Below are 26037 nucleotides of genomic sequence, written 5' to 3' on the forward strand. Positions count from 1 at the left end.
AAATATTGTCTTCTGAGATGACTTCAATTAAATGTAGGTGGTTTGTAATTAAGCGTAGATGACATGGATTGCAAAGGGACCAAACGACTACTGCAGAAATACTTTCAGAACTATTTCACTCGTGAAGCAAAAGCATTCATCGACATCCTTTGTCACACTTCTCTTTTCAAAAGTAGCATGCGTCATAGGGGAAATTAATAAATAAACTACATACAAGATATAACAGTTCCTCTTTTTTTTTTTTAAGATTATAGCATCACTGTGTAGCAATGCAAACACACACCCTAATGCAGAAGCTTCTGTCGGGTTGCCATGTTCTTTTCTTTACAATACGTAATTCAACACTTGGGCTGGTGGATACACAGTGTCCTGTGAACTGCATTATTTATGCAACACACTGTAGACAGCAGCATACACACTGCATCACAGCTGAAGTCAAACTTACACCCTGTAGCTTATAAACATCTCATGTATTCTTGGGAGTGTTGTAGTAATTGGGATGTGAAACTTTGTGCACGGTGGGGCCTGATGTTGAGGTCTAGTGAGTGAAACCGTCACTTGAAACAGTCTTGTAAGTGAAATCCAAAACTGCAGGTGTGTGGACGCCACTTTCAGCCTTAACTGACGTGCAGTTGCCTGAAGGTGTTCGCATTCACATCTGGCCAGGCTACAATGCAGCAAAAGAATAAACAATACTCAGTCACTGATGGCACCTTTCAGATAACAAAGGCCTGCAAAACCAACTTCCTGTAGATGCGGATGTGCAATACACCCATGCACGTGGTTTTGCTCCCACACACATACACAGCTCGCCACTCAGTGTGCATGTGCCTGTTTTTACACCCCCCACCCCACCAAAAAAAACAAAAAAACAAACAAAACCACTGGCGGTGACAGACAGCACCAGCCAAACAAAGCTAACAGCTCTTTTTATAGAACCCCTCTCTACTCCATCTTATTCCCTTTGACCAGGGAGCTGAAACTCTTTTGTAGATGTTTACCACAAGTAGGCTGCACAGTGTAAACGGTGGGGATCTTTTAACCACACAGGGAGGACCACAAACACACCCAAAGCCACTTTTTGCAGGGGAGAACTGTACTACTGGGAGCAGCAGCTGGGTTGGCATATGGTGTGAAACCCCAGATTCTGTCAAACTGACTTAATACAGCACGCAGCTCAAGAAATCCTTTTGGTGTGCTTGTTCACACATACTGTATTCAACAGTGGCACAGTAACAAGGGCTATTACTATTGCTACTAACTCTACTACACATGCCAAGAGTTCTAATCATGACAGGATAGAATTAAAATCAACTGGGTTGTACAAAAAGCCCACGGGGAAAGCAATGCCTCGAGTTAATTAACTGAATTAACACTGAAACAGCACAACAGTAATGATAAACACTCACACACCAAAGAGCAGTGACTGAATTTACTCCTGTTTTGGCCTTCTCAATGTTTTTTTTTTCCTTTAGTTACTCAGATAAGGCGATGTGTTCTAGATTGCTATAAAGCAGTGATCAGAGCATCGTAGAGTCACTGCATCTTGTGGATAACGTACGGTTATAGCTTCTGAGCTGCTTGGGATGTACATCCTAACTCCAACCTCTATGCAAATTCAATTCAATGTTATTTATACAGAGCAAGATCATTATAAAAGTCTCCTCAAGGTGCTTTAATACAGAGAAGTAATCAATAATAGAGAGAAAACCCCAATCAGACAACCCCCTGCCTTTTAAACAGGAAGCAGCTGTGGCATTAAAACAGTATCAAAGTCTGAACTCACATCATCATAAAACTATAAGACTGTGCCCATTTGCTTGCAGAGCCTGCCCCCCCACAACAACTACACTCTGTCAAATCTGAGCATATGAGCATCGTCCCTCCCATCCTCACTCTCACATGAATTTCTTCACAATGTGATGATTTTTGTTGAATCAAAATCGAATCGCTTTGCGCAGCACAATGGGAGTTCGTGATTCTGTTTGCTTTGCGGCGTACTATTTGGCAAATCTTGCTTGCCTTGTAGATTTATCAGTTATCTGATACACTGATTTTCAGTTGGGCTGTGCTGAAGCGGCCTTTCATGTTCTGTGCTTGGGCATTAAGTCCAACAAGATCAACTGAACTGTTCCTTAGCTCGCTTTTTCAAGCCCACAACGGTCAAACAAACTGGATTTGGGGGATTAAACACGCTGTGTGAGTACATCCTAAAACTAACTCAGCATTGTTCAAAATGTTCAACAATGTTTTGTTCTCCAAAAATATACATACGTCGTGTTAGGCTTCATAAATTGTCCGATTGAAACGTGAACAGAATAAAATTTAAGAGTTTAAGCATAGGAAAAGTAGCAGCATGACCCTAACCACCAACTTAAAACATCCAAAGGCTTTCCTTCAATACCTGTAACATGAGCACAATATGAATTCTGCTGGTCTGCTGCCAGGTAAAGAATATAGAACAGAATAATTAGCAATCTGAAGGTGGTGTTAGGGAAGCCACTATATAAGTTTGCAATATATAACTATTTTTGCTCTCATTGCTATGTGCAATGAAACCCTTCTGTTCAACCCTTCTGCATGCCTCTGTGCAACTCCAACTATGCTTCTAACTGAGGCAAACTCTCAGGTATTTCCTTTCCTCAGATGACAACAACATAGTCGATTCAGGTACCTGTAAAGTAGCTTATAAGCCTAAACCGGCGCCAAAATGTGACGCTTTAATTTCTACTCCAAAAGACTGAAAAACATCACTTGTGCCCAGAATAGCGCAAAGATTTTGGGTGTTCCTTTGATAAACATAAGTCTTTATTCGAATCCTTCATCCCTGGAATGTTATTCTGGAGACTAAATGAGAGAGTAGCATCACACACACTGAGGAATCACATTGAGTCAAAGCAGAATGGGTGTAGTTCAGCGAGGTCAGAGCATGCATAATGACACGACTGTTGCTTCTTGCACAGCACTCGCATATACATTCCCTGAAATAGAGCAAATATTGACGTCTCTGATTTCTCCTCTGACATGAGTCACTTTTTCACCTCTGCACAGTTTAAATAATTCTCAGAATACCGTGATCTTTAAACAAGGGATTAACAAGTGTGTGTGTGTGTGTGTGTGTGTGTGTGTGTGTGTGTGTGTGTGTGTGTGTGTGTGTGTGTGTGTGTGTGTGTGTGGTCAAAAGAGGAAGGAGACATTCATGTTAGCCTCTAGTTAGTAAGATAAATAACAGTTGGTCAGAACTGCACAATGTTTTATTTCATTCACAATTTTATGACATCAGTGTTTCGGTTAAAGAGATTTATTTTTTATTTAATTCGACATCAAAGAGTATTCTTTTTCTTTCTTTTAAAGCCTTCCAAACCATCTTGGCAACATCTGACTTTGAAAAGCAATGAATCTTCCAGTTTTTCATCCCTAGCTGTGAGTGGCAGACCTCCTTGTGGAACAATGCGGGGGGGTTAATACAATCCCAGTCATGGTGTTGACCTCTGATCGAGGTTAAGGGCCACGGCTGGAGGGTGCCAGACGGGGCCAGCCGATTGGCTGAGAGGTGTGAGTGCTGAAGGAGACAAAGGTCGTGGCTTGGTGAGGGAGGTGTAATGGATATGCAGCAGGAAAAGGTGGAGTGTGGGTGGCTCAATGCTTCAAGAGAAACGCACACACAAAGAGAGTGGCAAATACTATCACGCACGAATACATGCAGAGAGTTTAAATAAAGATGAACGGGAACAACAGCAAGAAAACGCAAAGCATTAGTAATTCAGTACTCCTCAGTATGTCATTTATAAATCCAGATATCTGCTATTGTTGCACCATGTACAGATATCACTGCTATATATGGTATAACTATGTACAGCTACTAGTTCACTGACAGTAATAATCATAATAACATCTGTATTTATAAGCAGCATACTTAGGAGGAGTAATGCTGTATAAATGATGAATGAGGCACTTGCTAATACCTTAGAAATGCTCAAAACATATTTTGCTTTGGGGCAAATCTTTGTTTTGTAATCATTTGGCTTTAGTCTTTGTGGATTTGATTAGCAATCAAGAAAATGCATGGAGTTATACGTCTTTGAAGCGAACACTCTGGTTTTCAATAAGTGCATTTTCTAGCTATTCATACCTGTTTCATTGTATTTGTATAATGTATAATGTTATAATCTTACACTATAAATGAGCAGAACAGGTAGCCGTTTCAAAATGTGAGTTTTTCCCCCCAGTATTTATAGATTAACTGTCTAATCTCTTCATTGAACACGAATTATCCACTCCCCTTCACCAACTAGTATAGCTGCAGCTCCCATCTGTCCAAATCTTTACAGACAATTAGCACAACTTCCAGATGGGCAAAAATTCCCTTTGCTATCAAATATGAAATATGGTTACAGTCCTCCCTGTGTTGAAAATGTCCAGAAAAGTGTTACCACAAAACATCATGATGTCCCGGCAAAGTTGTCCTTTCCTGTGCTTCAGTCCGAGGGAGCTAAAAAAGTCTCTGCATATACATCAGTCTGCCCATGGAGAAATTAAAAAAGAACAATAAGCTCCTTTAATCAATTTCCCACACTCACGCTCCGTCTGACAAACCAAATGACTGTCACAGCTCACACATGTGTGAGAACATATTCTGATAAGCCACTTCAGCAGCTTCCTGCAGAAGTTATTAAATGTCATCCACACTGCAAGCAGGTGGCAGATCAATTGCAACTGATTATAATTAATTATTATCAGGTTGTGGTTAAACTCAGTGAAAAGCCTTCAGTTGATCCAAAATGCTGGAGTGAGAGTACTGACAGAGAGCATATTTCTCCCATATTGGCGTCTCTTCATTGGCTCCCTGTTAAATCCAGAATCAAATTTAAAATCGTTCTCCTCCCTCTTATAGAATATCAAATAATCAGATCTCAAAGACCTCAGAGTACCCCCAATCACCCCAATAGAGCACTTTGTGTTGAACTTTGAACTGATCTGATTGTGAGATGATTTCACCAAAAACAGTTGGTGTGTTGTATGGACAGAGACTGGAGTCTAAATACAGTTATCAGCCACAAAATCTGCTGTGAAGGCAGGATTTATTAATTGTTGGGTTTACTCCTTGGAAAGTCACCAAATACTGGCTGCAGCTGGATTTTTGCAGCTGGATGGAAAAAAATGTCACTCTGCTTCTGGCGATACTGTCGTGTAAGCTGGTGGAGCAGAGCCCTGATAGAATACCTAGGTGATGTATTTAGTGCCTCAGTGAAAGTAAAGTCAAGATAGTTTATCAGAGAGACACAAACAGAGACCCAGAGAAGAAGCCTGAGATTGAGTGCTACCAGCAGAAGCATTGTCCCCTCTCTGAGTGACACACCATCTCTTCCTCCCCGGACACAGACTCTTCTTTGTTTGTTTCCTCAGGCCAAATGAGTTCAAACTGAGTGGAGCGGGGTGGGTGGGGTGCAGGATTGTGTACTGGGGTTGCAGAGTTGAGAAGAATATGGAGGGATGGATTGGTAAAAAGTAGGAGATGTTAGCAAAGACTGATGTAGAGAAACTGAAGGAAGACAGACTGTTTTTGCCTGACAGGATGCAGGTCAGTTCTGTGAAGGTGGAAAACGCAACGGGTTGGGTGGGGGTAGAGAATGTGTATTGGTGAATAGGGAGTCCAGGAGATGGGAGGGGTGTTTCATGTGAGAAAGAGAGCATTAAAGGGTATTTCCACACAAGGCTTTGCACGCTTTCCCTGCATCTGTGGTTACGGGCAGTCCATGAAAAGAGCTTATGTGTGTGTATCTGCATGGAAGAGGCATTCAGGCATCCAACTTCTCCTATATGCATGCCTACGAGCTTGCGCCTGTAACAGTGTGCAGTTTTACGAGAATCTTTTTGTGTGTCCTGCACTTACAAACTGGAGGAACACATGTCCCAGTGCATGGTGAGGCTGAGGTTCAGGCAACAGGCTGTATTCCACTGCAGACAACACCCCCTGGTGCAGCTTAAGGATGTCCTCGATATTTGAAAACAGAATCTATAAAATGAGAGGATGATGTAAAGGGAGGGGACATAGAGAAGAAGGGAAGGAAAAGAGCAAAGAGGAGACCACAGAGGAGCACAGAGATGAGGGAAAAGTAAAGACATTAGTGACCAATTAGCATTTTCACATGGACGATTTCTGACATTTTGATATTTGCAATAAAAAGCTGGCCATACCTTGACATGTTCAGGTGAGAGACACTGTTGGTCGTCTGGAGTTTGTCTGATTCTGTGCAGAAATGCCTGAAGAGGAAACGAACACAAAACGGGTTTAAAAACAATGCGCCACACTTTACTGTCAATAAGGCAGACGGCTAAAGCATGTTCATCAGACATGTCAAAATAATTTTACATCGTTGATCTTAAATGGGTCAGACCAGGGTAGCTATTAAAAAACTTTCTTTACTAAGAAAAACTAAGAAAAGTTCTTTATCAACAGGAAAAGTTGCAAAACTTAAATTAAACACTCCTTTACATTTTCCAAAGCTGTCCAGTTCAACAGCTTACAGTCTTCGTCAGACAGATTCTGCCCTCCTGGCCTTATGTTTGATACCCCGAATGTACATCTATGAATATATATAAAAATGGAAGAGAATATCTGGAAATCGTTAGTCTCTTTAGGTTTTGGTAATCATGCACCATCACTTGTGCATGCAAAAAGTGGTCTGGAAGTGGAAGTCCAGCTTCCCTCTTGGGACTGTTTTAAATTTAGGATATAGGTGATCTTAGCTTTGAGGAAACAGATACAGTGCAGAAAGATTCATTGCATTAACATAACCACACGAGCCTTTGAACAGAAAACCACATTTACTCTTACATGCTTCGTGAAAATGTCTTTTCAGGTACCAAACAGACATTTTAGGGCTGTTTCATTGTCCCTTGGGTCTAATAAGACAAGACGTGTTTTCCTTTTACACTTAAAGCCTCGCTGTATGGATCCTAAAGCGCCTGAGCATTCAACTGTAAGACATCCTCCAAAATGAACTGTTTCACTGTTGCAGTGTCTACGCACAGCACTACACCAACATGGCTCATAATAAGGCTCGTGTCAAGTTGAGCTTTGCTTGCGTGTGCAGCTCAGTTTTTGTGTGTGTTAGTGCCTGCCAATCAGATCCTGACTTGGGGGAAAAAAGAAAAAAAATGGTGAATAGAAGGGAAGTGAATCTGCAAACAGTTTCTTTTATTCTCTCTTCCCTATTTCTCTGTCTATTGCCCTGTGTCTGACAGGCTTAACCTGCCTCAGTCTGACTGCCCTTCAGACGCCAATACTGGGATATCAGAAAGGAGATATGCATCCCCGCACCGACGAATAAAACTCTATCCCGAAGCCTACTTCATCAACCCGGCTCCTGCTGTTGTGTCTGCCTGCATTTCATTGCCTCAGATTTAGAAATTGATAGCTTTCCATGTGAATCAAGGGCGTTACAAAGAAGTCCTGGGTTAAGTGAGACTACTGCTCTAAAAAAGAAAAGCCTTCGCCCGATACTTTTGGTACAAAAGTATGACACCATGATCCTTATGCATGCCAACAATGTCATGTTAAAAGGTGCCGCTTCTACGTGTTTGCTTTATGGTTCAAGTTGTGAGATCCAGTGTCGCCCCAAGACGAGCACAATGGATCAATAAATAATGCATGATTCTAGTAAAAAAGGTTATAGGACATTATCACTAACAGTGCCAAATGCCAATGCAGTAAATGTTTCATTGCAGGTTGCAAAGCAATACTTTCTTCCATCCAAAGTTATGGTTAAAGATAGACAGCAAACACAGATAGAGAGGAGGAAAACACAGCATCTCTGGCTTTTGCAGGGATTAAACTGAGGATTGGTTGCTAAATGCATTTTAGCTTATCTGGTATAGAATTATAACACTTTGCTTTAATATCACCCCCTTAGCAAAATATGTCTACGATCTAAATGCATAATCAAGGGAAAAAAAGATTTTAGCTACAGCAAAATATCGACTAAAGACACAAAAGACTTTCCCTATAAAATCTCTAATAACCTGACCACCAGCACTGAATATGGGCTGCTTTTGATGCTCAGTACTCAAAATGCATTAAACATTCAGCATTAGGTGCAATCCGACGCTAGAGTTGTCAGGTTGAACATGCTCCACTAAAGAAAATAGTCCCTATGAAACCTAATGACACCTTTGTAACACAAACTGCCTAAATAACTACATATGTTAAGTAACAGGATCAGTTTTTGTAATTTAGGTGAAGTGTGTCATTTATAGAAAACCTTTTCACGCTCCCTGCAGTTCCACATAGCACCAGTTACAGAAAGTCACTTCCCATAATTAAAGACTGACACTCCTAATCAGACGTTTGCTCTAAAGACAGAACCCAGCCAACCAAGCAGTCAGGCAGCAATTTTATAATTTCCTCTGCCTTTTTTTTCTGTTTCTGCCTCTCTTTACTAGCTTTTACGTAAGTCGTACCAAAAATAGAAAGCACGGCTCCTCAGCAGTGAGCTGTGACCTCGCTAATTAAGACCAGTATTAAAGGGAAGCGGTAGTTGTCATGTTCTCGACTGTTTTTTTGTTTTGTTTTTTTGGGAGGGAGCTGATTGTGCTTGAGGCATACACTAATTAAATCTCCCATATGGCAGCTTGTACCGTGTCCACACTGTAGGAGTCACTCAAGTGAGTGATTGCTCCCCAGCAGAGGATACGAGACAGGCAGGAAACAGAGCTTTTCCTCAGTCGCTTTCAGACAGGGTTAGCGCTGAGTGAGGGTGTGGCGGGTGAAGAAAAGAGCCAAGGAGGCAAAGGGTGAAAACAGAACAAACAACAACGAGCAAGGGGACAATGGTGGAGGAGACGGTGAGGTGTAAAGTATCTGTTATTCATGTATTCCTCTGTGACAGCTACCATCCAGGCAGGAATCACTCCTTTAACAAATGTGCCACACAGATGTGGTGAGACAGGAATCAGCAGGGAGGATGGTAGGAAGAAGGAACAAAGAATTCCTTTCAGTCAAAGTCTAACCCCAACAAGGACAGTCTCCCCCAGAGTTGTATTGGCTGTCTTCATTGTTCCATCACAAAAGAAGACAGGTTTATTTGGAGAGAAAATTGTCTCTCTCCGTCCACCATCATGACTAAGGCAGGCTACAAGGAAGCCAGAATACAGGACAGTGCAGAGCATAAACTGAGCATGCACCCCAAGCATGTCCAAGTTTACTCAAACTGAGACTTTTACGCAGTTTGTACAGTAATTTTTTTCAGCGCGTGATTGAAATCAGAAACAGGAAATTGCCCCAGAGAAAGGTACTATGGGTGTAATTGGAAATGTGTTGACATCTGATGGACAGCAGTTCATTGTGCACAAACAGCCAAGTATCATAATTGGACAAACCACAGTCTGGGCTTATTTTCATATTTGACTATTTATTGGGCCTTTCCACTAATGACCACCAGAGACTGTAACTTCCTGCCAGTCACGCTCAAGCAGAAGTTAGAGATACTCTGACATCATTTGTTTCAACTTCCTCTGCAATCGAAATAACTTGATGTATGACAAGTTATGAATGTTATTGGCTTTGTCACTGTGAAAGATCCAATATTTCTCCTACCGTAAAATAAGCAGATGTGACTGCACTTTTAGAAGGCTCTCAGCATATTACAAATCATGCACGATTTGCATAGAGAGGACAATATCTCAGAGCATTACGCACATGCACACAAACTGGAAATACGATACGTATATTGACGAGACCCGCTCTTTCCACAGAACGCAGTTAAGCCAGTTGTTTACGAACACTGTAATTCTACTCTACACCACTGTGTGCAGTTGTTGTGCTCATTACTGCTTAATTACCAAACTCAGAGACGGCAAGATGCGTCTGATGGTCCTTGTTTACTTTCATATCGCCATCTCCATCTCAGGTGACCTTATCTGTCTCTCCTCTGACATCAGCACGTCATCATCAGCAAGGCGAGGCATGTGTGTGTCTGTGTAATCCTGTTTAGTGGAGGATCAGACATTGATGAATAATATTTTCTTGACTGATGAACAACAACAATAACCCTGCCTGCACTGGCTCGGGCTGACAAGTCTGTGTTTAGATGTCTGAAATCTGAGTCAGTTCACTATGAATTTGATAGAGATGGAAAAGGACATGACGGTGTTTCAAAAGCTCGCCAACAAATCAAAAACAGTAGGGGGATGAAAAGAGGGAGTGCAGTGTAGCCTCCCCCGCACTGGTTTTCCTGTGTAGATTAGATGGCGCACCTTCTTACGCTTCAATACCTAAAAATAGCAACGATATCAATCAGTGTGTTAATAATAGTTGGTCATATGGGACACAGACTCAGTTTTGTGATACTTCTGGACTCATAACACTGAGTCAGACTGGCTCGGAGGAGGGCTCAGCTGCAGCACAGAGCACAGCGAGGATATTGCACATGATGCCACAGGGGTGAACGGCAGTAAGGGAAAGCTGCTCGTGATGCAATCCCACAGGAGACAAGTAACACAACCAGAAGCTCCTTGGCAAACCACAAAGTAGCTGCCAAGCACACTGATGCAGCATTGTACCCACTGACATTTCATTATGATATATACTGGAAACTCCAACATCCTCCATACAGGAAGTAGTTGAAAGTCATTCTCAAAGTGTATCATCACACTGTGAACACATCTTTGTTTTTTTGATTATTTTTTTTTTTTACATATATATGAAATTCTTGGCAGTTAGACATTTAAAAATCCACACTGCTGTTATGCAAACTTTGCAGCGTCTCTTATTATATTGCTCAAGTTTTCTTTACTATTGCTCAATCATTATTAAAAACTCTTTTTGGGGTTTTTTCTCCCTATTGGGCCTCAAAAGCCCACACTGCTTCTGAAAGTACTTAGAGAAACTCACTGGGGTTGAAACTCACAATGATGAGAGCAATACACAGGAAAATGTCAGCTATTATTAAAATTTCTTAGCTGTGACTCTTTACAGGGGTCGAAAAGAGCCGCTGTAGTTCAAGCATGACAGTTATGTTTATTGCTTTGGAATTTAAATAGTGAGAGTCAAACAAAAGCTTTTTTAATTAGCTGCACAATGAGAGAAACCAAATACAGTCGTGTCATAAAGTTTTCACATCGCTGTTCGCAACTTTGTGAAAAACCCAAGTACATCCTTGCTGCTTTCATAGGAAGTAAGAGAGTATGTAGCTGCCAGGTGCTGCTAAACAAATGCACTTCTTTCAGGTATGTGCTAACACAATACCACAATGTGGTAGGAATGGACATCCCAACAAATTCACCTCAAGGTCAGACTGTGCACTGCTCAGAGAAACCAGAAAAAAATAAAACAAGAGACTCTAAAGGCCTCAGTTAGCACAATCAATGTGAAAGTTAATGACAGTACAATTAGAAAACAGATAAACAAGTATGGCATGCTTGGAGAAAGTCACTTTTCTGTAAAAAGAACATAGCAGCATGGCTTAGGTTTACAAATAAACAAACAAACCACAAAACTTCTGGAACAATGTCTTTCGGACAAATGAGGGCAAAGTGGAGATGTTAAGTCATGATGCACAGCAATGAAATCCAAACAAAGCATATCAAGCGTCAAGCACGGTGGTGGAGGGGTGAGGATTTTGCAGCCACAGGACATAAGGACATTGCAGTTGACTATATACAACTGAAATTGTGTGGCAGGACCCTATGAGAGCTGTGTATAAATTAATGCCATCAAACCTCAATCAAGTGAAGCAATCTTGTATAGAAAAGTAGGGCAGATTGCTTGTTATTGCAAGTTATTGCTGCTAAAGGCACATCTACAAGCTATCAAATCATGGGTTACATTTAGTTTTTTAAAGCACTGCACAGAGGCCTGTTAAACCTTTATTTTTCACATGTAGAAAAAGACCTTAAAAGCAAGCTTTAAATATAACAATGACAAGAGTCTTTTTTCCCCTAGAAATATGTCTGCTAGCTTAAAACATTGCAAACCAGCTTTTTGTTAGCATTTTCCCAACCCCACACCCACACCTCTGAATTCACTTATCTGGTGTACATGATATAAGCAAGATTTTCAGTCAAATGCTGTGCGTGAAACCTCTTGTCACTCAGAAAATTGCCCTCATGTCCACTGAAAATATGAAAATTAGTGTGCAAGTCAGTGCAAATTTAAATACACTTCTAGACACAGCAGTAGTGGGTACTTTAGTGTGGATGACTGTGATGGCAGTGGAAAGTGCAACTTCATAGTGTCTGTCTATATCACTCCAATATCACTCAAAAAAATATGATGGTGCCAGACAGTTTATGTACAGTTCATGGATATACATGCATCACTTTCTCCCACAAATTGCATGAATGCTGTCAAATGTGCCACTTTTTCAAGCAGCGTGTGAGCAGGTTGAAGTAAGTTTGGGGGATCCCACCAAACTGAGTCACTCGTTTCTTTCTGTTTTTCTGTTTATTGGGAAAAAAAAGTGTGTGCAAGAAAAACTGAAGACAAGTTAAAAAATCCCAAACTGCAACAGAAGAAGTGCACACGCATGCCTCTGCGCGACTGTGTGACATGCAAACAGGAAGTGAAAACAGAGCAATGGCACAGAACAAAGGCCAGTGCTTTTCTTTGTCTTTTTTTGACGCTCAAATTCGACGACAAGAATTTCGTTTTCTTCTCGAGAACATAGGCGGCTCAAGTCAGGCGAGAAAGGAAAACAAACACGTCGGCAGAATGAAGCAGCTCCTCTCGACACAAAAGCAGCAGATGCCATTTCTGGACAGGAAGTGTGGCTTTTGTGAAAAGGAAGTATACGACATGTTTGAAGGCCACTAACTCAGCTGTTCTAAGTAAAGTCTGACAACTTTGTGCTAGCGTGCAACCAAGCTGTAACAAAGAAATAAATCACACCGTGCTCTCAAGACTAAGGAATTGCAGATTTTTTTTAGCTATGCTGCAAAGGCGAATGGAAGTTAATGTTATTTATTGGTGTGGATAAAAATGAATGGACTGAAATGGAAAACTATAAGCTTTAGGTCATTTTCATTTTTAACGGACACACACTGCAGAAGCTTCAGGTTTACAGCTTGTCATCGCCTTAAACCCAAAATAGTGCAATCATACCAAACGCTTATGTCTCTTGTCATGCAAGGCATAAGGCAGCATTCATTTGTGACTGACAGCCAAAGTGTCATTGTGGGTTTGATTGGGTGGTGGGTGTTGCTAGATGCTGAGGTTTATCAGAGCGAAGAAGGGCCAGACAGTAAGGTGTGAAGATGCAGATGGACCATATGTTGGTGGAGGCTATGTTTTCGCTCCAGTGGACAGTTAGTAAGATGCCTGCTGCCTTCACGTCTGCTTTGTCTGCTTCTCAACGCAGCTTTCTACCTGCTGCTAAAGCAAACTATGAAACATGACTCATCTCCTATTTATCTGTTTTTAGGTGAAAGCCTTCTTGTTGGCAAAGAATCCTACATATTAAAAAGAACTAATAAAACACGCCACTGATATAAAAAAAAAATATTTTATTTACCCTTTCACATTTCACATTTCCTTTCACCAAAGCCAAAATGAAAATATCAAGAAGTAATGTAACAAGTGTCAAACTAGGTCATGTTGCAACATGGGAGGCGACCACGCATACGGAGTCGAAGTTAGCAGCCACGAGCACAGGATGTTAAGGGTCACTCACAGTGTGCGGCTGAGGTTGTTTTCAAGCTCGACACTTAGCAGCGGCCAATTGTTATCTGTAATAACCAAGGACCGTAGAACGGCAAACTTGTGCGCGTAGATCTCAGCTGCCATATTAGAAGCTGAGGTGAAAGTTTATACAGAAAAGAAAAGAAAAGTAAAGCGCTGTCAGTCAAACGAATTCTCGTCAAGGCTGGATAAATACTTTAGGTCGTTTTCTGTAGTTAAACAAAACCTAGTGAGCACACATACTTAGCTTGGACCTGTTAGACAATGACATCAATGCTTTAACAGGTTTCATACTAAACAGCAATATGTGTGAGAAGTGACGAGGGATATTAGCATTTGTTTTGCTGCCATCACCATGTATGCATCCCATTTCTCATAACAGCAAGTGCAAATATGAATGTATAGGAAATCAATAACAACGTGGTATAATGGTTACATAATGTACATGTCAAATGTTTCCTTAGCCATTTGTCTGGATTAAATCCTTTCAACAAGCAGAGTTTGGAGTGTGTTAGACTTGCTATTAGAAATCCAATCAGACTGTGCTGTCCTAAGCACATTGTTGCTTTACTGTAAATATCAAACTTGATTATCTTCTTTGAGAAGATAATCATTATTTCTCTCCATGATGAAAGGGCCAATAGTGTTAATGGGAACAGAACTAGGGCATTTTTTCTGCCTACCCACGGCTACATCAGCATTCAGCAACAATGCTGGGCCATCTCACTCAATTCAGATATCTCACAAGAGACCCCGTATATCAAGAACAAGCTTGAACACTTGTCAAGGTTTTTCTAGCAGGCCCTCGGAGCCTCTTTTCAATTCGCTGTGGTTCCCACACCTACTGAAGCAAACCTCAAACAGAACCACAGATCCACAGATTCAGGCATTTTCTAAGCGAGTTCTCAGGTCACCAGCCTCAAGCTTTCTACCCCTTCTCATCCAAGAGAAAACAACAACAAGCTTAAAACAATGCACCCATTAAGGATCTCTCTTTTTTGGAAAGAGGATTGGAGTGGCTAGTCACAAAGGGAGACGGGGCATTTTGGAGAGGGAATGGGGCCATTTAGGGGTCGACATGGCATGAAATTGAATAAATAAATGAAGAAATCCCCTCTTTGTGGCCTGGGTGCAGCAGAGCCAGAGAATGGCCCGTGGCGTTGCCATAATGAGGGACCCCAGCAAACCTTAGGAGAATTCTTTTTCTCTCAGGCCGTAATTCACATCTTTCCCCAACCCTCCAAAAACTCCCTCAGCTCCCCTTCACCCACCAACCAGTGCCTTGCTGTCTTCCAAGAGAAAGCCTTTTTGGCAGCGCCAATCACCAAAATACAAAGTCTTCTTTGAGCCTCGTCCAGTTTTTTTCCCCCCCTCCCCATCTCGCTCACTTCCGCTTTGAAGGACTTTAAACTTCAGGGCTCTTTGAGCTGTTCACATGGGCGGAAACTAAACACGACAGGGGGATGACACAGTGCCTCCGCGACAGAGGACAGGCAGAAAGCGCTGGGCCGAATACTTCCTGTCTAAGACTGGGTATTCATCACAACCCTGCTGTACAAATGAATGGATGACACACGATGAATATGCGGACTACGTATTTTGGACACCTCAGATGACAAATTGTTGAGACTGTCTCAGTAAGCATGTTAGGCTTTCAAAACTATACTTTCAAAAAGGTTCCACAGTTGCTAGAATTTTACAATTTACATTTCTGAGCTTGCTGACATTTCTGTCCAGTATTGCACAAAGTTGCTTTGCACGTTTTGTTTTACAAGCTGCTCCCAACTACAAAAGAAAAAACTTCCAAGAGAAGACCTGTGGTCCTAATAATCATTCATAAATGAAACCAGCAAATGTTTGACTCCTTTTGTATTCGTTTTATGTATCTGCTGCAATGTGGACTAAAAAAACTGCAATGTGTGCAGTTCTTTATGCGTTAGGCAGCATCGGACACATTTTTCAGGCTTAATATCAATTCTACCACTCTCACTACAGTATATTCTTATATACTTGGACGACATGCTGGAAATGGAAACATCTGTGTATTTGTTTCACTGAATGTTACAGCCGTCTCAAAACCTATTACAAATGTCTCTACCTGTAGCCTACATGGCTCAAATTACATTCTGTCTTTAAAGGGAACATCCACAACAATTTTTTTCTAAGTTGCTTTCCTGTAGAGGGGTGACATGTGTTGATCAGTAGATAACATCATGGACCAGATTGGAGAGGCCATCTGGACATTTGTACACTTGGTTGGTTTTTTTGTTTTTTTGGGGGGTGGGGGGTCGACAGACACGGGTATCACAGACTGGACCAGAGTGTGGCAAGTATGAAGCTGAGTGAGCCATCAGTGACCTGTGACGCTGCCGGCTAACCAATTGATGTAGCACAGGTGATCACTCAAGCTAAACTCCATGATATTCATACGTGTGTATCCAAGAGAACATTGCAGCTTGCCTTCATGTACACATCCAAGCTAAACCAAAGTACGATTGCCACACCTAACATGCAGCTGAGCAGACATAAACAAGGTTATAGGGACAGAGAGGGAGGAAACTGAATGGTGGCAAAGACACAAATTAGTGGCTTACATTACACCATAATGGGTCTTTGGCAAAGCAAGGGGGAAGATCACAGAGACTGTTCGCTGGTTCTGACTTAAACAGCATTTACCAGCCTGATAGAGGACGCCATTAAACGGGCAGACAGCAGCTAGTCAAAGCCCTGCCTGTCTGAAAAAAAAAGTACTTCTCAGTCTCTGAAAGCACAAACCTACATCCTATCTCACTTCTCGTTTTGGCAGCCACAAATGCAGCAAACGCCGAGGTAAGTTTCCACTTCTAGAAGTGATATTTGCAGGTCGATTTTGATTCACCATATTCAGCCGCAGAGCAAGTTAAATAGTGAGCCACATTTAATTTTGTGATAAAGAGACAATAGGTCTGGTGAATTAAAAAAAAGAAGAAGAAAATAAATAAAAACCACTATCTATCCTGCAAAAGCTCTTGGAAGCTGAAGAGTCCCTGCAGGATGGATAGAAAATTGAAAACTTAACGTGTTAATGTGCCATATCAAAACATTTTTCTTAAAAGGTTTCCTGTCAGCACATGAGAACAAAAACTTTACGGTACCCGCATGTATGACTCAAGCCTTTTATAAAGCCACGTGAGTTGGCAAAAATGTCACCACAACTCGCAAATGCCAAAATAAAAGCCCTTCAGCTACAATGCCCAAGATTTTGTCAGCAGCTGTCATGAACAGTTACCACAACATTGTCAGAGCTTCTTTGACTAGCGGGGGGGGGGGGGGTTGAAAACAGAAAACGCCAAAGAGCCTCACCAGTTGGCTGGTTGGTAAATTGTTTATCTCGAAGCTCATTAATTAAGTGAGTCGTGTCAAAAACAATTTTAAGATAACAGCGAAAATGTTCTTTGTTTTTAGCTGTGGCATTTAGCTGGAAAAGAAAATCTTGTGATGTTCTGGGTGTTCACTCCAACACCAGACCATCACATACAGCTGACATGCTCAATCTGTACTGTCTGCCGCTTTATATGAAAGCAGGAGTGCAGTGTCTAAGCTTCTGGTTTAAAATGATCATTATGAAATAAGTCCTGGTTGTACAACATAGCAGCTACATAACAATGACACCATATGCATTACGAGCTGCCTATAAGCCTCTCTTGTATGCATATCTGTCTCTAACAAGTATGAAACAGACTTAAAATTAAGTAGTGACTGCACAACCAAGAAGATAATGCTGCTGTTTTCAGTAGCTTATGGAAACTTTCCCCAGGTAGGTGAAATGGCGTGAGGTTGAAATAACTGTGTAAACTCTATTTGGCCAATCAAAAAGAACCTTATTGTTAATGGAGAGTTAAAAACAAATCAAAGTTAAACAGGAATAACCCTTAGATGGGGATTCACCAGGTGGACAGAGCAATATTCAGTTTGCCAGATCACAACATTTCTAGTTGATCAGAAAGTAATAAAAAATGAAAAAGGCAGAGATTTGTGTACTGTGACTCTAAAGCCCTGTGAGGCAAAATGGCAGTTTGTTATATTAGTCTGTATAATTAAAACTAACTGGCTTGGTAAGCTTGTCCATGATTTACCAAATATCTTTGCCACAGTCAGTACCCTTAATAAGTTTTGTGTGAAGATGTACTAGTCCAGCATTTTTCTATTAGGCAAATGACCTTTAACCCCCTCCTGAAAGAAGACCCACATCTGGTAGTATTTAAAAAAGCAAACAAACATTGTAATCCTGCTGCCTCGCTCTGTAAACCAAACCCTCAAGGGAGAGCTTGTGCGAAGTCATTCTGCAGACATCCGTCCATCCTGCTACCTTTTCACCACGCTGCACAGTCGCTGCACCCGGTGTCTCCCCTAAGAGAGTACATGCGCCAACTTCGTCCAGACTACGATGTGATCTCGAAGAACATTGGAGGTGTCACATTGCCTTGCTTTTACTATTCAGCCCATGTCATCTGCTGTATCTTATATCAGCCTGTTAAAAAGCACAGTGCCCCAGATACGCGGTTTTACCATTTCCAGCCGGTACAAAGCAGTGAATGTCCAAGTTCTCACCAGACATTACATGATCTGATATCGGACACATTGATATGCAAACTGATGAAATCAGATTTGAAAGGACACACTCCTGAATAGCTCCACTTCTTAAAATGCTACTACTAAGAGAGAAAATTCTTGGACACAGTAAAAAGGGATTTCTTCTGATAATCTGCAAGCATCTCTCGGAAAGAGAAGGAAGCTTTTCTTTGCTTTTGCATCATGCCTCTGGGTGTTACAGTGGTTTAGACTTGTTAACTTGAATACTTTAAATTCCTGCTGCAGTCTTATGCTTCAAAGAAATAGCTTATCAAAACACATGACTAAAAAAAGCACAGAGATTAAGTTGGAAACTGACATTTACCACCCCGACATTGCAATAATTTCGTCTGGCACAGTACCCGCGCTGCAAGGTACCAATTGTCCAGACTGTGATTGATGGGTGCACAGCAGCAGTAGCTTGAAACCTTATTTATATGAAAATTTGCAGCTTATGTAATGAACTGAAGTACAGTTAGCACAAAAGGCAAAGCATGTACCGATTATTCAGCTGCATTCAGAGGCAAGGACTATTTACAGGTTTGATTAACCTACAAGTTACATGCTGTATGAGAAGACTCTAAGAAGACTGTCTACACTCCCAAGTTTGTCCAGCAGGGCTTTTAACTTTTAAAGCCCAACAATACTAAAAACCCTCAAAAAGTCCCAGCAGTCTGCCACAGTAACTGTTCTACCTGCTGTTCAGTCTCCACAGGCTGCCCCCCAATGCCCTCACTCATATATGTGGAGTGTGTGTGACTTCAGCTAAAGGCTGCAGTGAACTGAAACCACCAGCGTTGTGGCTACGACGAGAGCTAGAATCTTAAGCTATTTATACGCCCAAGCCCAGAGAAATCCGATGCTGGTCTTTACAACTAAGGAGGAACAGCGAACGAGAGAGAGAAAGATGGACCGGACAAAAAAAGGTGGGGAATAGGAATATGAATGGACATTATATAGGAAAGTAGGAAAAAGGTAGACACAGGCTTGTGCTTGCAGGGGGGAAGCTTGGAGCTGTCTATCTGCATGTTTACCTTTGTGAGCACTAAGATGTGTATACCCGTGTCATCCTGTTTGCTCAGCTACAGCCAAAGAGGTGTCTAGCATCAAAACACAATTTCACTTCTTCATGGCAGCGCAGGTTAGCATCGGATGAGTACTCTCACTTGTGTGTGGCCCAAAGTAAAGGTCACAGTCCTTCCAGATGTTTCCTATTATCCCGCAGCACTGACAGGACCTCTGCGGTCACTCGACTCTTTTCCATCACTCACTTTTCAGAATTACGAAGGAAGGTCACAAGCCAAGAAAAAAAAAAACTATCGGCCACTCATTTCCAGGATTCACCGAGACATGGGTCAGCCTGGTCAAAAAAGAAAAACAGTCCTAAATGACAACCAATCATATTCATGGCATTCAAGGAAAATCCCTCACATCTAGCAGGTATGACGCCACCGACCACATTCCTATCACAGATAGCCTAGTATTTTGGTGCATCACGGCTGGGAAAATCCAGCTGCGCAGATTAAACCATACCCTGAAGAAAATTCCCATAAATCTATCGAGCTAGGATGTGATTGTTTCACACAAACAAACAAGGGAACGCATCGCGACAAAAGCTTGAAGAGCACAGCAATCTTTGTAAAAAGGAAGCAGCTTGTTAAATGTGACAGCTTCCGATCTGCTCAAAGAGTTAATAGATTTAGAGATTTGCTGCGATAACAGTGAGGGAGGAAAAATTAATCCTCTAATCCCTCTTTTCACACACCCCCAACCCCCTTCTCACCTCTTGTCCTCACCACTATCCCCACACGCTTCCCTACAGCACATTGGATGAGCTTGTTGGCGCTGGTAATTGCCAAGGGATGAGTGACATGCAGAATGGCTGAGGTGCCAAAGCCGGATAACCATCTCTTTTTGTGTGTGTGTGTCATTGCAATCATTGCAGCTGAGAAGCTGCTCTGCTAAGGGCTTTTTTTCCACTGGGTTTTTAAAGTGCATAAAGGGAGGTGGAAAATAAATCAATGATAAGGCAATGCAGATGATGAAGATGGTCAACAGCTACTGTACTATCAAACCCTCAACAAGACCAGAAAACAATATCATAGCGCGAGCGGTTACAGATAAGAGAGAAGCTGACATGCATAAAAAGAATCAGTACACTGAAAAATTAAGTAAGTCATAACTGATGATGAGAAGTAATCCAAACGCTACATTCAGAGGGGAACTAATCTATTTCTAGGGGAATATGGTTAAGGGGTGGGGGGTAGATAGACTTCACGGGGTTAAGATTATTCGCATCTTAGTGCGAGTTTCACACAATCAAAACTAAATAAAGTGGCAATTGCATTCAATACACGTGGTGTGACAATAGCATGCCTGGACTTGAAAGCTGTTCAAGCGTAAACTGTGCTGTGTTCTAGTCACAGGCAAAATTCACTTTTCATTACACAGCAAAATGCATTAGTATTCAATGCACTGTGAAATGAGCTGCATTCTGGGAAATGTGGGAGTTATCTAAGCAATGAGGAAGGGTGAGAAAAAGCTGAGAAGCTGAACAAAAACCCTACTTATTACCATTTTATTTAAATAGGCTGCCCATCTCAGCCTTTTTTTTTTTTTTTTTACACTATGGGGCGTACGCATCCCCAAACTATCTGCCCACACCTTTACTGAAACATATGTTCAGTAAATGTGAATGCTCCCACAGCCAGACTTTTCCTTATCAACACCACAGTGAGCTGCATGGTGACATAGCCTTGGCTCCCAGCAAGGGTTCTCACTGAGGGTTTTCTGCCGAGCTGGACCCTGGACAGAAAACACTGGGTGGTGGAGGGGGGGATTCGCAAAGGATTGGCCATGGAGGAGGTGGTGGAGAGCAAGGCTTCTTTTCTCGTTTTGTTCTGGATCCTCATGTTTGCCTTTAGCAGTGTAAGCACCTCATCACCCATCCACCCCCCCAGGTGAAAATTCAGTGGACAGTGTCACATGTAGGTTAATGGGGAGCAGTGTGTTTTGCCATCAGGCCTCTTTAGTGCACACGTGAAGATGACTGTTAACGAAGGCATTCACAGACATGCATTCCAATCCAAAGAAACACTTGTTAACAAGATGATACAAATAACCAACCTGTCAGTTTCTGCAGCACAGAACATCGCTGGATATGATTGGCATTTAAAAATTTTTTTTTTTAAAGATGCTGGATTGTATTGAGTAGTTGCCAAATGGTAGTATTTACTTTTAAAACAAAATCTCATTGGCTCATGAAATGGGCATAGAGACTATTCTATGAAAAGACCCTGGCAATAACATTACATCACACAAGCCAGACCATATCACTTGCCTCAGGCTAAACACCATGTGGCTTAAATCAAAAGACTCCCAGTTCACGTGATGATAGGTCGGGGTATGGCGAAGAGCACGAAGCACTGACAGTTTTGATGTTCAGACGTCCCTGATAAACCTTTGAGACTTCATCATTACCATTGTGCGTGGTGAGAGTGGAGGGAGGTCAAAGAATGTCCCTTTGCCACCTTGCAACAGAAGATAAGCCTCAATTGAGTCCACTGTTGAGCTGGATACGGAACAGTGAAGTTATATTACGTAGGTATAACTCTGAAAATGCCATGCACCACGAATGGCATGACACGGCGGTGCGGTGAGCCTTCTGCACCGGTCACCTCAAGAACTTTGAGGAAGTTCAACACGTGACAGCAGAGAGGAAAGAGGGAACCGTGACATTGTTTAGCAAAAATGCGTCATATGTTGAAATGTTGAGAAAAAAAAAACCCCACCAGGAAACGCAATATCACCATAAACTGTTTTTAAAGGCAAAGTGAAAATGATGAGAATCAAAGTCTGCCATCGAGTCGGCAGGGTGCAAAAGAAAGATAGACGTAGTTGTCCTGACCTTTATGTGCAAGGGGCAACGACAGTGGGAATTTCCCTGAAGCAGACAAATAAGCCATTGTATATAAAAGAAAAATAAGTAAGGTCACATTATAGTCATCACATTAAATGCAGCGAGGTGGAGTTAACCACGCTGTGGTTATGAGTCTCAGCTGGAGGCAGGAGCCACCTGCACTGTACAATTACCAGAGATGACAAGGCGGGGATGAGGGGAGGAAAGGCCAACGGAAAATGACAAGGGGAAGTAACAAATTGAATAGTCCCCCTGCAGGTGGGTGCCATCTATACTCGCGCTGTGCTCGGCGGCTGAATGGAGCATGCAAAATTACCAGGACGTTCATTCATGAGGTAGCTGATATACAAAGAGCGAATAAGCAAACGGTTTCTTATCGCTGTCTGAAAAAAGGAGGCGTGACAGGGTGTGATATTCCTGAATACCTATTTATTTGTATTTAAAAAAATGCATGTGCGAACTGGGCTCTCCTTTCCTTTGTTTGTTTCAAGCTTGAGCTTTAACACACAATGGAAAGGTGAGAATAACACCACCACCCTCCTCAAAACACTAAATATGTATGAGTCCCCGCAGACGTCCCAAGAAACACGGTTTAACATCTCAAAAGTTTTCATTGATAACAGTAGCCTCAGATGCACGCAGATCTTTTACAAAGCTGTCAGTCTGCGTCGCAATTAAAAGCCCCGCAAACAGCAGCAAACGGCAACTGCGCATCCCAAGCCCGTTCCTACAGAAGAAGCGTTCACAGACAGCGCTGAAGTAAAGGTTCAAGCAGCCCGTGTGGACACAGAATCACGCCAAACTGAATGCAAATTTATTGTGGTTTAATCTGACAGGTTAGATCAGATTAGATCTTTGGGGTGGATTGCTTTTTGCTTTTGTTTTTTCCTTGCAAAGGCTGCTTCTTAATCTTTTTCTGTGTATGCCGATTTAAAAAGAGTAGTCCGGGGATTGGAAAAACATCTAGAACACACGAGATGAGCGTGCATTCGGAAACAAATAAAAAACCTCCGCTAATATACAGATTTGTAACTGGAGTTTGGCATCATGTTCTGCCAGTGTACGGGAGACACACTTGCGAGAGGATGTCAAACTTACCGACTGGAGGAAAAGCAACGTCCGAACATAATCCCTCTCGGTGTTCAGTATTTCATTTAAAACACACAGCCTCAGCCGCTGCTGTCGGTCCGAGTCCTTGGCTGCGGGGATACAGTTCTCCTGATGCCCGTCGTCCTCTTCCATGACGGTAACTCAACCCTCAGAAAGGTCGCTCTCTACAGAAATACTCTCCTTTTTTTCTCCCCCTATGTATCCGCACTTTGTCGGGTCGTTGCTTCAGTCCATTTTTGCATTAGGAAGTTTTTCCCGAAAACCTCGCAGAGCACTGTTGCGAAACACTGGAAGAAAAGTTCACCAAAAGTACCAAACAACAAGCAGAGAGCCAGACGGAGTGAGCGCAGTCACAGCAGCAGCAGCAGCTGAGAGCGAGCGAGGCAGCAAAGCGGAGAGAGGGGAGGAGGGGGAGGGACCCGCTGCCTGCCAGACACATAGAGAGAGCCCAGTACTGCTCTGGACACCGAGAGCTACAGACTCAGTAGCTTTAAATGTGTACACGCTACAGTCTGATACTATTAAGTAAACTCCCCGAGTATCCCATTTCCCATGGTACTAAAGGGGCCCCAAAGGCAACAAAATATAAATAACCTAAACGCAGCTCGCCTAAAACAACAAATACTGAACTTTAAGCTGCCTTTGTAGAAGACGGTTAACAGGTACAAGTCATACAGGTATTCCTAATTTTGCTGGCGTTTCTCCTTCTTAGTCAAATACGATACTAGTGAGCTAAACACATACAACTTGTGAGAAACCATGCGAAATATGAGAGTAATCCTAAAACCTTAATTAAAGGTCTTGACTTTCATTGATGTCAAATATTTACCATAACAATGCTCATTCAGGCCCCCTGCCTGTCACAGGAGCTATCCCCACGCGGGGTCTCGGTGAGCGTTAATAAGAGAAACGCGCCCTCAAGTGGTTGCAGGCCAAAATACAACTTTCAAGTCCGGGATGGGCAGGAGGACTTCAGGAACGGTCTACAAGCTCTGATACAAGAAAATAAACTTTTTAATATCATGATTGATTTCCCCAGCAATTCCTAACGTTTGCCTTTAAAAAAAAAAAACACGTGGTCACAAAAGCTGTGTATTTTGATGCAATACAAATTCAAATGGTAATCCTCCATTCACCTTGCTGGCAATTAAAGGTTCAAACCTGTGCCCAGAAGCCTAGGCTAAGCTGTTTTTCATAATCTGGATTTATCAATATTGTTAACCAAATCATTTATTTATTTATTTATTTCAGTTGCAGAACATAAATATTTTAAAATAGCTTCAGGGCATACAGGCTTATTGGCTGTCACTATCTCAGCCTTGGGTTACAGATAATGTCCCTCAAGTATCTTTGCAGTCAGACCCAGTCCACACCAGAGGGCAGGTTCACTCTGCAGGTGGTGCAAATATTCACAGTTAATATTCTAATTCATCTGACAGGTTCTAAACACATCTGCTTTCAGAAAGAAACTCACTGAACAGAATATAAAAAAATATTAAGAGGAAAAAGATTTCAATCTGTGAAGAAAAAGTCAAATATTATGAATGGAAGGATATTAAAATGTCAATAATAGTTTTAATTGATGCATGTTACATTCAATACCCATTGCGTTCCTCCCACACACAAAAAAACGCATACATACATATCTTTTTCTGCCATCTCAGATGAGGAATGCAACAACTTGTAAATGCCTTGATCTATCACATATTTACATATTATCCTCTGCTTCTGTACATGGCAAATCCTTAAATATGCTCAAACCTCAGAGGACTTACAGGATACAACGTGTGACTCATTGTATGTAGTTTGTCTTTCATTGTATGTACTTTCCTTCCGAAAAAGGCATGTGCATACAGCACTGTCATAAAAAGAGAGTCACAATTAGACACGACAGGTTTAAAAACTCCACAACGCGTCCTCTTCATTCATATTTCACAAGATAAAACTCTTCCTTCAGCAGGATTTTTCTTCCAAAAATGCACAAAAGTACAAAAGAGGACATGTAAGGTAACCAAAGAGAATAGAAAATAAACATAAAATGAACATAAAAATGTGCTCAGTGCATTAAGACTTTCCAATATAACAAAAGAAACTAGAGGTGTTTGCCCTGCTCCATCTCTGTGATAAATAAATTCACATTGTTACAGGCAGACAGTGAGAGGGCTTGAATTAAAACCAAAAGTACAGTGAGAAAAATAAGAGTGAAATTGTATTTAAAAAAAAAAAAAAAAAAAAAAGAATTATCATAACATTTGTGAAGGCAAAAGTGCACATTTCTGCAATCCAAACTGAAGATAACTGACATGTTAAATATTATCTCTTCCTGGGTTTACATTTCCAAAGAAAAGAAAAGGAGAAAAAGAAAGAAAATACAGCTTTGATCAGCCAAAATAAAGTCACATAATCCTGTTAGCTACAAGTATTTTGGCCTCTGAATCTATCACATAGATTTTGTTTGGAGGAGCGAGACACTTAAAAACTGTGCTCTGGTTCTGCTTCGTAATGAGATACTTGCAACCTTAAAAATGTGGTGATTTCAAATTAGGCCTGAAAACATCAAGCGCAAACTCCAGGAGCTCTGTAGCCCCTCTCACTATTAGTAAACTCTTGTGTTTCCAAGCATTAAGAGTAAACTAAAATCTAATGTCGCGATCGACGTATGTCGTGGCATTTTCAAAATTGTATATCTTAAAGTGACAGGATTCAACCTTAAATGCAA

At 41.6% G+C, this 26037-nt stretch overlaps 1 protein-coding gene across 1 annotated transcript in view; it reads right to left on the minus strand.

Moving 5' to 3' along the window:
- The window catches only part of prex1 (phosphatidylinositol-3,4,5-trisphosphate-dependent Rac exchange factor 1), a 78128-nt gene extending 54675 nt beyond the window's left edge, over positions 1–23453 (minus strand). The window contains exons 1-3 of the mRNA XM_080900125.1: positions 23307–23453; positions 6199–6264; positions 5894–6016 (exon numbers count right to left, since the gene is read on the minus strand). Of these exons, the coding sequence (XP_080756251.1) occupies positions 5894–6016; positions 6199–6264; positions 23307–23450 (333 nt within the window). The 5' untranslated portion in view covers positions 23451–23453. The remainder of the gene's footprint in view (positions 1–5893; positions 6017–6198; positions 6265–23306) is intronic.
- Positions 23454–26037: the final 2584 nt, after the last annotated feature.

Source organism: Rhamphochromis sp. 'chilingali' (genome assembly GCF_963969265.1).
Source record: "Rhamphochromis sp. 'chilingali' genome assembly, chromosome: 12".
Classification (NCBI taxonomy): domain Eukaryota; kingdom Metazoa; phylum Chordata; class Actinopteri; order Cichliformes; family Cichlidae; genus Rhamphochromis; species Rhamphochromis sp. 'chilingali'.